Genomic DNA, 13,053 nt, shown 5'->3' with positions numbered 1-13,053 from the left:
TATTCACACGTGGAGGTGCAAAAGGGCAGGGAACTCATTTACTTATTTGCAAGCGTCACTCATCAAAACCCAATGAGCTCCACCGATCACCACCTTAACCTCTTCCCTCCTCTCATTCAAGTTGGACATGCTGAACAGTTCATCCAGTCGGGAAAGACAATTTTGTCCACTCAATCACCTTTGAACCAATCGTACGCTGTATTTCCGTCAGCCCGAGTAGGTTTTACACCGTCAATTTTCTTCGACGAAGCGCCAGTTCATTATTTGTGCTAGAAAGGTACTCCGAGCATAAAAGTCAGTGGTGCGGAGGAACAGCCCATATTCTTTGCGAGCAGTGAAACTTCGCCATCATCTGAAAGACGACTGGTGTGTCCATATGGTTGATGCTCTATCACGCGCATTCATGTTTGGATAGTTCATTGGAGATACATCCATAATCTTTGCTGCGTTACAAAACTTGACTAACACCGCTCAAAGCCGGGGACAGGAATGGTGCCTTTGATCGCTAGCCTATTTGTTATACACACTAACCCCGTTCCACATTAGGTTACACAGTCAAGAAACCCATAATGTGATCAGAAAGCTAACTCTGGACTATGTTAATTTCGCCAGAGAGTGCTGGATACACACCTCGGTGAGTATTTACGTATTATCTCACCATGAAGTGTTGATCGGGAGGTAGCAAACGTCTGTTCAGTCTCAGGGTTCCTCCCAATTTTCCGGCGATCATTATCGCAGCTTATACACGTGTCTTGCTCTATTCGCTGTGTTATACGTACCCGAGTACGGGTACGAAGACGCACCAGTAGGTGACGATTTAATGGAGTGGCTGAATGTCCACTTCATCGAACCTTCCACGGAGGAGGGCGATCACCTATCAGGTCTGGATCATCCTTGGGAAGATGAGACATTTTGGCCGTATCTTGTCAGGTAAGATATTATTTCAGTGATAATTAACATGCTAATATATCGTACAGGGTGACTTTAAGAGGTCTTTCCAAAGCCGCAACTTTCTTCCTCGCAACACTATCATCTCACCCGTCCGACAACCTCCGCCGGCTTGCTCAACAGTTGTCCCCATTGCTTCAATCTCAGCCTCGCCTTCAGTCTTTTGAGGCGGAGCGTGATTTTGCATATGCTTCTCACCGATGGAAGGATAAAGTGAAAGCTCTGCGAATTGAACTAGACAGTGTTTCAGAATCTGATCGGCATGACGGGATTGAAAATTGGTGGGATCGTCTAAGCGACATTGTTGGTATACTCGAAGGACGCAGCGAAGTAATTCGCCGTGTCTGCGAAGATCTTGGCGCAGACTGGAGAGAAATTTCTGTCTCATGGGGTGTATTTGCCGATGCAAGACTACGAAGACAGGATTTACCGTATGTCGCCCCCTTTCAATAACGAATCTATACTGACGTTTTTCGAAGTGAGGTTGTCTCTCAGGTTCTTGATGACATGCCCCAAGATCCGACGAATTTGGAAGATATGGTACATGCGGCGCTATTCAGCGGTGACCCTACCAAAGCACTATCCCACGCAGCACAGCTCGACCCATGGCTTGCTGCGCATATGGCAGATTTGATGCAAGCATTATCTTTAATCGAAAAGGATCCCAACGAGGAGTATGTGAAGTTTTTATTACTGGGGACAACAGTGCTTATGCTTTCTGCAGCTCAGGTCTCAATATCAGAGATTTTTACGTGCTCGGCTATGCACAGTACCTTCACGCTGATCCTGCGCTTTGGAGAATTACTGTGGCATACATGTTCTCTTGTGGAGAAACTGGCGTCAGAAGTGCCGACGAAGTGTTAATGCACGTTCCGCTCAAGTTGCGTTCCGTCGGGTCAACTACCCATGGCCAAGGGGAGCAAAATGGCGCCGGTAATTTAAAGTCTGGAGATCTTGCCGGTGTGGTAAAAGACATCAATGCGACGTGCTATGAATATCAGCGGGAGGAAGTCCGACGAACGATTTGTCGCGTATGCAATGTCTTTAATTTACGCCAATTATGTTCACTATGTTTTCCCACAGATAGCAGCTCAAACCTTCGTACAAGAAAAGGAATACGGACTCGCACTTTCGTATTCCTCCTCAGCGGAAGACTGGCCTGGGTTAGGTCGCGTTGTTGACCGCGTTTTACAAGAATATATCACTGCAGGTATGAATCGTTCTGAATCTGCTTGCTTGCAGTTGAACGAAGTACCATTAGGACCGGAACAATTTACCCGTTACGTGGCTGGCATTGCACCGTCACTTCAGGCACTTCGGATGCAGTCCGGTGCACAGGGCATCTTCATTCACCGCTTGATGTTTGCCGTTCGTTACGCCGAGTTCCATCAGCGCCTGTGTAATCAGGATCTGCAAGATGCTGCTTGGGATCTTGTATCAATGTTCCAAGACGGGCTTGCTCCGAAATCGTGGTGGGCGGTACTACTGTGCGATTCCCAACCACTTCTGCAGCATGGTACGTAAGAGCCCCATATGCACATGCCGAGTGCCTTATTTTTCTGCTAGACGGCACATTGCTCTTTACGTATGCAAGCGCGTGCATTCTGTTACAGCATTTGGAAGAAGTAATTGCGCGAACCGATCAAGGATCCTGCGACGAGTATCTCCGTATTTTGATGTCAAAGCTCGGTTCTGGTGGGACGACCGATGCACTTCATGCACTCCAAGGCGTGCGGCTGGCACTGGCGAAGTATTTTGCCAGATGCACGATGATTGGCACTGGGGGAAAACAGATCTTGGAGCGCAAATTCATTGCTGCGGTGTGACACCTGATTTTTGCGTCTTTGCAATTATTGTGTTTGATTGACGCTATGAGTTAGTACCACTTTAATGCAGCTTCAAAAAGTGCATGTGCTGTTCGAAAGGCAAACTTTCGTACCGCTGGCGAATTGCGCTCAATGTGTATTTTTCGGTATACCTAGGCAACCCTTGAGCCCGATCTTTTACTTGTTCTGGTTCGCCCAACTGGAATTTTACTCGATTTTTTCCTCCCTCTGACACTGAAAGTGCGTCAGGTCCGTCCCGTTGTCGTGGAACATTGAAACTCCGGTGCCGAAACAAATTATAGTAGAAGAGCGCTAGAACCTTCGTAGGACCTCATTTAGTCCGAGGCCATCGAGGAGGTTTGATACAGAGTTCCTCGTGTTGGTCATTGTGTGTCTTCAACGAGGTTCTCTGATTGTCGATTATAGCATGCGAAGTCTTGACGATCTTGTCTCGGCCCGTGCCTGTGAATCGGCATGCGGTTGACACGACGGGTAATACCAGTGCGTTCTTGCGTGGCCACTCAGTAACATGAAAGCGGCGTGGCTAACCCACCTTACGGCTTCTCAATCGATATTGTGAGCCTCTCCATTGTGTTCAATATAACCTGGATTGAGCCTTATCGACAGGGTACTTGCCGCTGGCGAGCATCCCTGGGGTCGTGCTCTTCCTACCGCTCACTTAGTAATCGCCGAAACAGCATCAATACAACTGGTAGTAGTGTCGCCCCTTATCGTCACCGATGATCCGCTCCGCAGCGGAAGTGATCTTGCAATGGATCGTCGGCAGATTGCATTTGTTTTCTAGAGAAGAGCCATAACCCGGGGCTCTGATGGGGTGGCAATAGCCGAGCCCAAAGCAGCTCAGTGGAGCGAAGCTTTTTTTGCGATCGCGAACTAGATTGCATTGACTCGTGGACCCAAGAGCACAGCTGACGAAACTCAATTAATACATCCATCATTTTTGCGGTCAGGTGAGTTTATGTTGATTTGGTGATGTGTAGATCACAAAGTGACTTATAACCCAGCCCTCCATGCTGATCAGAAAATTATTCGTCTGCGAATCTCTCCCGAGATGTGCTACAAAATTATTCAGTACGCAGAGTACAGCTGCAGCCACCAAACGGTCACTAGACAGCAAGTGGTATGTATTGACTACAGTACACATTCCATCGATGTCTAATCGTTGCGCAGATCGACTGTCGCAAGAGAGACTGTCGTTTCAGTCCATCGCATCAGACAGGGATACACAGTTGTGGATCGACTTGCGCTCAAACGTTAGTATCTTACTTGACAAATCGTACTCCGGGCTCACGCACACCAGAATGTTTCCTGACCAGGGATTGATCATGGAACAATTCAATACTGCTTGTCCGCGTTGTGGGGGGGTTACGAACGGTCACTGAAGAAGTTAACGATTCCTATATCTACCCTTCGTTCTGTGTTTGTGTCTGGTTGGGTGGCACTGTATACGGCATTCTTCTGGGTTACTAGATCACGGCTACGCAATCTAGGCAAAACGTGTACTAGCTGAAGAGGTGGAAGAGATTGTTATTTCACACAATGAAACAGTTTTGTCAATTTTTCTTGGGCCCTTGCAATTGTGCAGGGAAACCACACCAACGTTCTCCGAACGACATAAGCCTGTTCTGGAAAAGTTACATAATCCGTGATAGTTGTTCCGAACATTAGAGGACACACGGGATCCTTACAATTGCTCGCCATCTTCCCGAGCCTGTACAACCCTCGCTGAATGTAGCCATGGCTGACGAAGGCTACTCCTCAACTGCTTGGGAATCAACTGATAATTCCGATCCTAATGCCAGCCAGACTCCGCATTACGGCCTATTCCAGCCTCAGAACCCCCCGTCTCTTATTCACGAATCCGCCACTGCTCCTGCCTTGTCGTCATTACCAGTCAAACCATCATCGCCTCCTCCCAGGTCAAGCTCAGACTCGCTGGGTCGATCGTCCACTTCGAAATGGCGGGATAGCGTACCGGTGACCATTGAACGCAAGGATACACTGTCCATGATCCCGAGCGACGCTGTCAGTCTTGTGGAGACTAGCTTTGATGAGAATGTACTAAGAGTATTATGCGAGCTGGACGTAAGTATTTCAAACTTTGTGCTATCTGCCGTGTTCATGTCTTGGCACCGCCTAGTGTGGTGTACCTTTACTGCTGGATCGGATTAAACAAAGCATGGTCTCGTGTCGTGTGAGTATTATTTCCATTCGTCCTTTTGAAAAGGAGTTATATGAAATTCCTTTGGTCTTTAGGAAGCTTCAGTTTTCTTCAAGAAAAAAGCGGTTTTGGAAGAGGAGTATGGGAAGAGTTTGCAGAAGCTCGCACGAACCACGTCCGAGGTCTACTCTATGAACGACGGGAAAGCTGGGTAAATATATCCCGAGCACTATTCGCGTGTCGCTGATCACGACCCAAGGTCCTTCGTGGGTGCATGGCAGTCATCCATGAAAATCCATGAAGTTATGGCAGAGAACAGGATTCGTTTTGCGCAGCGGCTAAATGAGATGAGCGATGAGCTGGCCTCACTCGCAAAGGAAGTGGACAAGAATCGAAAACAGGTGCTTCACATCGTTCCACATGAAGGTCATATTTTGACGCTGCCCAGACTAAGGAGCTGGCTAGTCGCTACGAACGTGCCCTTCAAGAATCAGAGTTGAACATGGAGAAGTCTAAAAATCGATTGGAAGTCTCATCGGAGGAACTTGAGCGAGTTTTGCTTCAGAAAGAGGGGGAGTCCCTCAAGGACGGTGGTTTGCAGGCCAAGAATCAAGGAGGACCCGCAGGTAAACGAGCACTTGGGAAGGCAGTGGCTAAAGGTGGGCTTCTGCTCAAGGGGAAGAATCCTGGAAACGTTAGTATTGGTTTTGCTGTTTACGACAGGTCCTCACTCGTCATTTCAGATACAAAGACAAGAAGACGACATCCGCATACGTGTATCGAATGCATCTGACTTATACCGCAAGGCACTTACTGATACCCAAGCAATGAGACAAGAATACTTTAATTTCCAGCTGCCTCGGATACTGCGTGTTGAGTAAAATCGACCGTGACGTCGTGATGGGGCTGACATAATTTCATAGGCGCTCAAAGAATGTGCTGACGAAATAGACCTCGGGACACAATATCATTTGACGAGATATGCATTTTTATTCGAGAGCATTGTTCTAAGCGACGGATCAACCCTTGTTCCAGTAGGGCCGGAAGATGGTGAGATCTCATCAGCCACAAATTAATACATACTAAACACCTCATCACACATTAAATAGGCATCGGCCTGAAATCTACGATCGAGTCTATTGATAATCGAGCAGACTTCAAGATCTACATGCAGAACTATGCGTACGCACGTGGCGGAGCCGCTCCTCGTGGTCCGCGACGCGAAGGTCCAGCAGAAGAAGGTTTTGTACGTCATCCATATTTTCCTTTCGGAATTTGCACCGACCGACTATCAGCTGCCACCATTGCCGACCCACGGGGGTGGCGCATATTCTACTGTTCATACAAATGTTCCGATTGGGAATGGTCACAACTCCCACATACCTGATAAGGGCCGGCCAACATTCGGCGTAGATCTTGCAGAGCAGATGGCGAGAGACAATGTTGAACTTCCAGCAATCCTCGAAAAGTGCTGTGCTGCTATTGAAAAGAATGGCCTTCAATCGCAAGGCATCTATCGAATCAGTGGCATGGCGCGAAAAGTCGCTTCACTGAAAGAGCGCTTAGACAAAGGTTTGCATTCCTCGGCTCCGTTCGATCCTTAAAGCCTTACGGCTATCTCCGCAGATATGGACTCCGTCAACTTGGATTCGGAAGAGTGGATATCTGACATCAACAATGTCACTAGCGTCCTCAAGATGTGGTTCAGAGAGCTTCCTGATCCGCTACTAACATCAAGCCTGCATCAGGGCTTCGTGGAAGCCGCCAGTAAGTCATCCATGCTAAGCAAATATGGCAACTTCTGACAGGAGTTCCAGAAATCGAGAATGATCGCCTGAGGCACATACGCTTACACGAGCGAGTCAACGACTTACCGGACCCGAACTACGCTACGCTCAAATTTTTTTTGGGGCACCTACACAAGTGTGTTCACCCTCGTCGTCATTTATCTGCCTGATTAATCAATTGACCCCGTACTGCAGGATTGCGGAGTATGAAGCAGACAATTCCATGTCTATCCAGAATCTTGCCATTGTTTTTGGACAGACCCTGTTTGGTCAGATGATACCTGGGAACGGGAGTTTTTCGGGTCATGGGAACGGGGGCATGGCAGATGCTCCCTTTCAAAACAAGGTGATTATCAAGCCTTGATTATCGATTAACTCATTGCTCAGCTTTGTTACATTGGTTTATACCGGACAGGCGATCGAGACAATCTTGGAACACTACTCCGACATCTTCGTTGATGACGCTGAAGTGGGTGCTTAGGCTCTCCCCCTCCTCAGGCAGGCAACTCGCCGTGGTTTTTATTTCCCTCTCGTGATACCCATTAACTTCCGCAGGCCAGGGTTATTCACTGTTTGGTTTTAGCTTTGGTCTTGGAACAGATTTCTAGTCACTCGTTTGATATAATCGTTGGGTTGTGATTCTATTTATCCATGCCTACTCGTTCGGACCGTGATGTTATGTATGTACTCAGCCCTCAAGTATGTACTGTGTATCACTTATAATTAGTTTGGGAGATCAGTGGATCGGATTGAATGACATGACATTGATGTTGAAGCTCGCTTATCTCGCTTATAAGCAACGATAACCAAATTCGACAGAATAGCCCTTTGAACGGTGGGGTGTTTGTTTCGCTGGAGGAGCTATTTGAGCTGTGGGTCAACGTGAGCGAAGATTTGATTCCTCTCCTTATGTTGGCCCTCTTACACCTCACTTGGATCACCGGTCACTCACTCATCGCCATTAAATATTCCCTGTGGTGTAAATAACAGCTTAGACGATCGACAACTGGAACAACACAACCCAGCGCGGGACTAGCAGTAGGCGATCTTGGAAACAGGAGAGTGAAGCACATCATTTTAACACTTTTATTATGCATAACATATATAACTCCTGCTCCAACTTGATAGTCCAAGCCAGCTTTCCCGCACTCCAAAACACCCAACTCTAGATTCCGCCTGTGAGTCCGACGAGTTGATGACCACATCCGGCTGCTTCAAGGATGTGCCCGCCCGCACGACTGTTGAGCCGTAGGATCACGCGATCTTCATGGTGTGCTGTGAGTACCTACGCCAATGATTTGCGCGCGGCAGCGGACATCGGGAGCACATCAATGCGAACCACAGCAATCATGTACAATAATTTTAATGCATTTTGCTTGAAACAGCATGTAAGGGCTGATATCGATGGCAGGCGAATTCGCGAGAAGCTTATCGCATGGTGATTGGAGTCAGGGGTCAGGGTATTTGCTAAAAAGGTGTTGCGCTGGCCAGATTCTACTCCATGACGGTCATCGAAAATCGCTTGGATGTTGTAATACCCGCGAGTCGCTTGTGAAGTTCTCGGTGATCTAGGGATTGGTTGATTTATTCCACGGTAGCCAGCGTCTCCGCGCAGTGATAGTCGGTAAATAATTGACCGCAGGGCTCATATAGCTTCGACTGCAGTGAGAGCTTGCAAAGGATGATCGATGATTGCCCGTCTTGCATCACTACTTATATGTTGTGAAGATGAATTTGGGAGCAGGATTGGCAAACGAAAAAACCCCGAAACCAACTGGGCCTGAAGCTGAAAACTAAAATGAATGACGAGTAGAGCGCTGGAAATAAGGCTGTGAAACCCTTGTCTTAGATCATCACATTGGTGTTGGATGCAATGCGCATTGGAAGGTGGAAAACGTTACTGGCAGAATGGGTAGCGGTTTGGGGCGCGAGAATCGAGAATCGAGAATCGAGAAATTCAGCTACATCCAATGCACACGAAGACATCGTGTGTTGAAGGGATGAATAAGATGACATTGCGGTGAGCCAAATGCATCCCAGTTTCGTGAGAGATGGTGAATAGGGGAAACGAAGTAACGGGCGCCAAAGTGACTCTTCGTGGGCGTCTATGGAAGCACGAGACAGGTTAATGAAGCACAAAACATACCGACAATCCATCACCGCAAGTCCACTTCAATCCTGCACAACACCACCAGCCACAAGGAAATGTCGAAGCTCATTCCAAGCACTACCTTCGAGAGTTTGAAGGTCATGGAGACTTGGTAACGGCAGTCGCAGTTTTTCCCGGTAGACGACGTATGGTTACTGGTTCGGTCGACAACGCACTTCGTCTGTGGGACTTGAAGACGGGTGGTATGTTGAAGAAGATGGAGGGGTATAACAATGGGGTGTTGGGATTGGCTGTACCACGATATGGGCAATTGATAGCAAACGGTGAAGAGAACGGAGAGCTCCTCGCCTGGCACGGAGAAACTCTCACTGAGACTCAAGTCACCAAAGCACACTCCAGTGCTATGGTCTTGCTGGACTTTTCTCCGGATGGAACAGTGCTGGCCACTAGTTCATGGGACTTTAAAACGACGAAGCTATGGTGCACCAAGACATGGCAGTTAAAAGGAGATCCAAGTGTAGTGGTGAAGTCAACTGCGTTCCGTCGGTATTCGCTGTCTGGCCAACTTCTTGCAATTGCACTGACAGACAGCAGCATCCAAATTTATAATGCAGGTACAAGGGATTCGGGAATGCCTCGCAAAGTTCAACGTTCAAGCTTGATGTGGCTGTTGACTAGTCTGTTGTGCCATGCTACCACTGCCTTAGCCTCCCATATCTGGTTTTCGTACTTTTGGTGATGACGTACCCAAACCTGCGCGCTAGCCTCATACTATGGAAACACGAGGCAGGTAAATGCAGCTTAGAGAAAGACGCCCGCAATCTCTCTCCAAAGTCCATCTCAACCGTGCTCAATACAATCAACCACCAGTGAAATGTCGAAGCTCATTCCAAGCAACACACGGTCCACACCCCCGCGAGAGTTTAAAGGTCATGGAGAACGTGTGATAGCAGCTGCAATTTCCCCCAATAGACGACAAATTGACTGAGAACGGCATTTGACGTCGCGTCCATGTTTGCCAGTGAAGATTCAAATATTACATATTTCCTTCTCTTGATCAAGGCAAGTTGAATTTTTCTTACATACTCTGAGCTTCATCACAGTTCTCAGGCCATTGCTATTTTCAATGCAAACCAACATGAAGAGGCATTTATACGCTTGCGAGAGCTAGCCGCAGCTTGTCCGAAATTCGAATCACAATACTCTTGCCTGTTGTATCGTGCAAGTGAGTATGAAGTTCTTAATCAACCCTGCATTCTTAACTGATCTTGCTTAACTTCGCACATCAGGCATATCTGTGTAATCAACTCGGAATCAATGCCATGGATGATGCACGCCATAATGAAGCTGTTGACCACTTCACTGCTGCTGTCAACTCTAGCGCATTCCCATCTACATCGGCCATTCATCTTATATACGAGGATCTGGTGGTGGTGCGTTGATATGATTCATCCGAGTCCGAACATGCCTTTTATGTCGAGCTCCATGTTTTACACAGCTATTCGGATGGGACCTAAAGTCCCTATGGTCAAATGTGCACCAGAACCAGTGTGATGCACTCCGTCGGGCAGGTAGACTTGAAGAGGCCCTGGAATCTTACCGACAAATGATGAATATGATTGACGACAACACAAATGCCAACTGTCTTGACTGGTCCAACGGCAAGTCTTGTTTGGCATCTTCGGCGTCACCCTACCTGTTATCTATGGTGAGAAGAAGCAACGGGCGCTTGGACGGCTCTTGCAGGAGATTGTCGCACAGTCGGGCGACATTACTGTCCTCGATTGGGTCGGACAACCATCCGAGTTCAATAGCTGTCTTCCAGCCCATATTACGTCATATACCACTCCGCCACGTACCCTTTCATCTTTGTCTGAAGACCAGATTCAGGCATCAGTCTCTTCGCTGCGACATACCACGCCTGCAGATCTGGTATGGAAATTCTATGACCAGCTTGAACAGCTGAAAGCTCCTCGCTTCGCGAACTGCAGACTGCAACTGCCTTGCATTGCATTCCGTGTCACGGAAGTCAGACGGAGGCGCGGTCCAACTCAGGAGACTCCCATCACATATGGAATCAAGGCAAACGGACTTTGCGACCTGCTGATCACCACTGCAGAGACCCTGATTCCGTTCTCTCGGGCAAAGCCCATTCGACAGACGTTCTTGCTTGTCCGTCCATGGGACCGGTATCTACTCGAGGTACCCGACTTTTCAGAGCAGCCTTACTTTGCAGACGATGCGGAGAGTGTAGGAGAATGGACCGAGCCTGGCTCTCCCTTAGACGACTCTGACGAGTTGCCCGGCGGTCCGCCTGTAGAAGAGGAGCCTCATGAACGAGCGTTGCGGTTGATGGTTCGCCTTGGACAGCCTTTTGACGCATTTTTGCTAGCGCAGCAGCGTGTTGGAGAATACAAGAGGATCGCGTCGGACTATAACATTATTGCACGAGTCCAAGACATAGCTTCCATTGAAAACATGGAGGTCAGTACCGTAGAAATTCTATAGCAGTATTTAATCAAAGACTAGGCAGCCCTGAGAAGTGATCACTTGTGCTTTGACGAGAATACATACATTATATCATGTAGCACACACCGTCATCTTCCTTACACCTACCTGTGCGGGTGCTTGATCAGGTTTCGTCCTCTAGAATTCTTCGTGAGTAGGCTACCAGTGACGGGTTGATGTAATGATTTTCCAATTGGCATCACCACGTCTTTCATAAGGCAGACCTTTACAAATTCAGCCAGCTCGCAATTTAAAACAAAATTGTACATCGACACGAGGGGACCATGAATCAACAAACGACACCGATTATCATGATGCCAAGTATCAAATCAAGACTCAAGGAACTTCTTCGACGAATGAAACGCAGGCTATGCATTCCGTCATTAGGAGCACGTCACGGAAGGCTAAAAATGTACCCACCCGCCTCCGCGATCCCCCTAACAGAACAGACAGCCACGTATTATCGTCTTCCTGGAGCGTCCACTCTGTTTGGGAAGGAAAGACGACGCGCCGTAAAGAAGGACACGCGTTCTGCCACGATCGACAGAGTGAGAGCTCTTCTGCGCTGTTACTGAGCCCGGTATAGTCCACGTGCGTAGGTGAGAGGTCAAGCGTAGACAGACGGTGAAATGCGCTGAGAAGGTGTGAAAGCGCTGCTAGCAAGCCCTACGACGAAAAAAAAATACAATCATCAGTCCAAATGAATGTCTTCGAGTAGAATGCAAAAAAAGAAAGAAAACTCACAATACCAGCGAAATGCAAAGTATGCCTCAAAGCAAGCTTCACCTTCAACGACTCGACTGTATTGAGATTCCTGGATAAATTTCGCAACAATGTCGGGGTAACCAACATGGATGACAAATCCAGATGGCGAAGCGGAATGCTTGTCAGGGCCATTCGGGACAGATCCAGGTCAGTGATGTAGTCCTGTCCTATGAGTACAAGGGATTGTACCGGTCTTCCCGGTAAAATTGCAGCTGCTACGCGTGGCGAGCCGGAAAAGGATATGAGAGATGGGAGGGCTTGAGGGAGGAGGGCGATCTGGTCGTGATAGTCAGGAAGACGGAGGTGTCGTGCGGCGGGGAGAATATTGAGAAAATGAGTGAGACGATTGTGCGCAAAGGGGCCGATGCCGCTGAGAGAGACGCGCCGGAGGGAGTGATAATGCACATCGGTAGCAGGGAATGTGAGAGAAGTTAAAGTGGGATGTTCTGGCAGACATGGGAGGCCGAGATGTAAGTCTAGGGACTCGAGGTTTATTGCGAGGCCTATTGCTTGTGACAGATTGGAGAGGAGGAGGTCAAAGTCTGGCTCGTAGTGTGCACCGTGCTCTGATTTCCATCGGATATATAATTTGGAAAGTCCGCTGGCAAGATGTGAATGCAGACGAATGGTCTGGCAGCAACGAAGCGTGCTGTATGGGAATGGAGATGAGGTAGAGAGGGTCTCTGAGATGGAGATGTTTGAATATAGCAGCCATTCCGCTACTCCCCTCCACTGGCGTGACACAGGCGCAATAGTCGCTAGGACAGAAGGCGAAAGACCGCGGAAGATGGCTGCAAGAGTCTCGTTCGGTAGGAAAGTATTCCAGGCCAAGTCAGCAGTTAAACACCGTGCATCGTTTAGCTCAACACTCATCATCGATGTGGTCACGACCATAGCACGCCGTTCCAGGAGTCGCTCTTTGAGGAA

General features: G+C 48.2%; 4 protein-coding genes across 4 annotated transcripts; 3 read left to right on the top strand and 1 right to left on the bottom strand.

Moving 5' to 3' along the window:
- Nucleotides 1-72: 72 nt before the first annotated feature.
- Nucleotides 73-2,774, top strand: DEU56DRAFT_916780 (Nup85 nucleoporin-domain-containing protein; the record flags this gene model as incomplete). Its single annotated transcript, XM_041357904.1, has 11 exons — nt 73-216; nt 274-366; nt 416-492; nt 547-634; nt 683-930; nt 978-1,379; nt 1,428-1,622; nt 1,673-1,979; nt 2,032-2,158; nt 2,210-2,464; nt 2,515-2,774. 11 exons carry the CDS (start codon nt 73-75, stop codon nt 2,772-2,774), a joined length of 2,196 nt encoding a protein of 731 aa, XP_041204323.1.
- A 1,072-nt stretch (nt 2,775-3,846) lies between these two features.
- On the top strand, nt 3,847-4,177 carry DEU56DRAFT_744159 (uncharacterized protein; the record flags this gene model as incomplete). Its single annotated transcript, XM_041349058.1, has 3 exons — nt 3,847-3,915; nt 3,966-4,048; nt 4,096-4,177. 3 exons carry the CDS (start codon nt 3,847-3,849, stop codon nt 4,175-4,177), a joined length of 234 nt encoding a protein of 77 aa, XP_041204322.1.
- Nucleotides 4,178-4,532: 355 nt separating this feature from the next.
- DEU56DRAFT_963085 (Rho GTPase activation protein) lies at nt 4,533-7,332 on the top strand (the record flags this gene model as incomplete). The annotated part of the gene is made up of 13 exons (XM_041359377.1): nt 4,533-4,880; nt 4,936-4,989; nt 5,052-5,167; nt 5,216-5,357; nt 5,405-5,650; nt 5,700-5,828; nt 5,880-6,006; nt 6,066-6,202; nt 6,252-6,528; nt 6,583-6,723; nt 6,774-6,879; nt 6,939-7,089; nt 7,159-7,332. The coding sequence occupies 13 exons, from the start codon at nt 4,533-4,535 to the stop codon at nt 7,222-7,224; spliced, it is 2,040 nt and encodes a 679-aa protein (XP_041204321.1). The 3' UTR covers nt 7,225-7,332.
- Nucleotides 7,333-11,697: 4,365 nt separating this feature from the next.
- On the bottom strand, nt 11,698-12,999 carry DEU56DRAFT_744160 (uncharacterized protein; the record flags this gene model as incomplete). The annotated part of the gene is made up of 2 exons (XM_041349059.1): nt 11,698-12,027; nt 12,106-12,999. The coding sequence occupies 2 exons, from the start codon at nt 12,997-12,999 to the stop codon at nt 11,698-11,700; spliced, it is 1,224 nt and encodes a 407-aa protein (XP_041204320.1).
- Nucleotides 13,000-13,053: the final 54 nt, after the last annotated feature.

This window comes from Suillus clintonianus (genome assembly GCF_016758775.1).
Source record: "Suillus clintonianus strain FC179 chromosome Unknown DEU56scaffold_92, whole genome shotgun sequence".
Lineage (NCBI taxonomy): Eukaryota > Fungi > Basidiomycota > Agaricomycetes > Boletales > Suillaceae > Suillus > Suillus clintonianus.
This window is presented reverse-complemented; position numbering and strand designations above follow the sequence as displayed.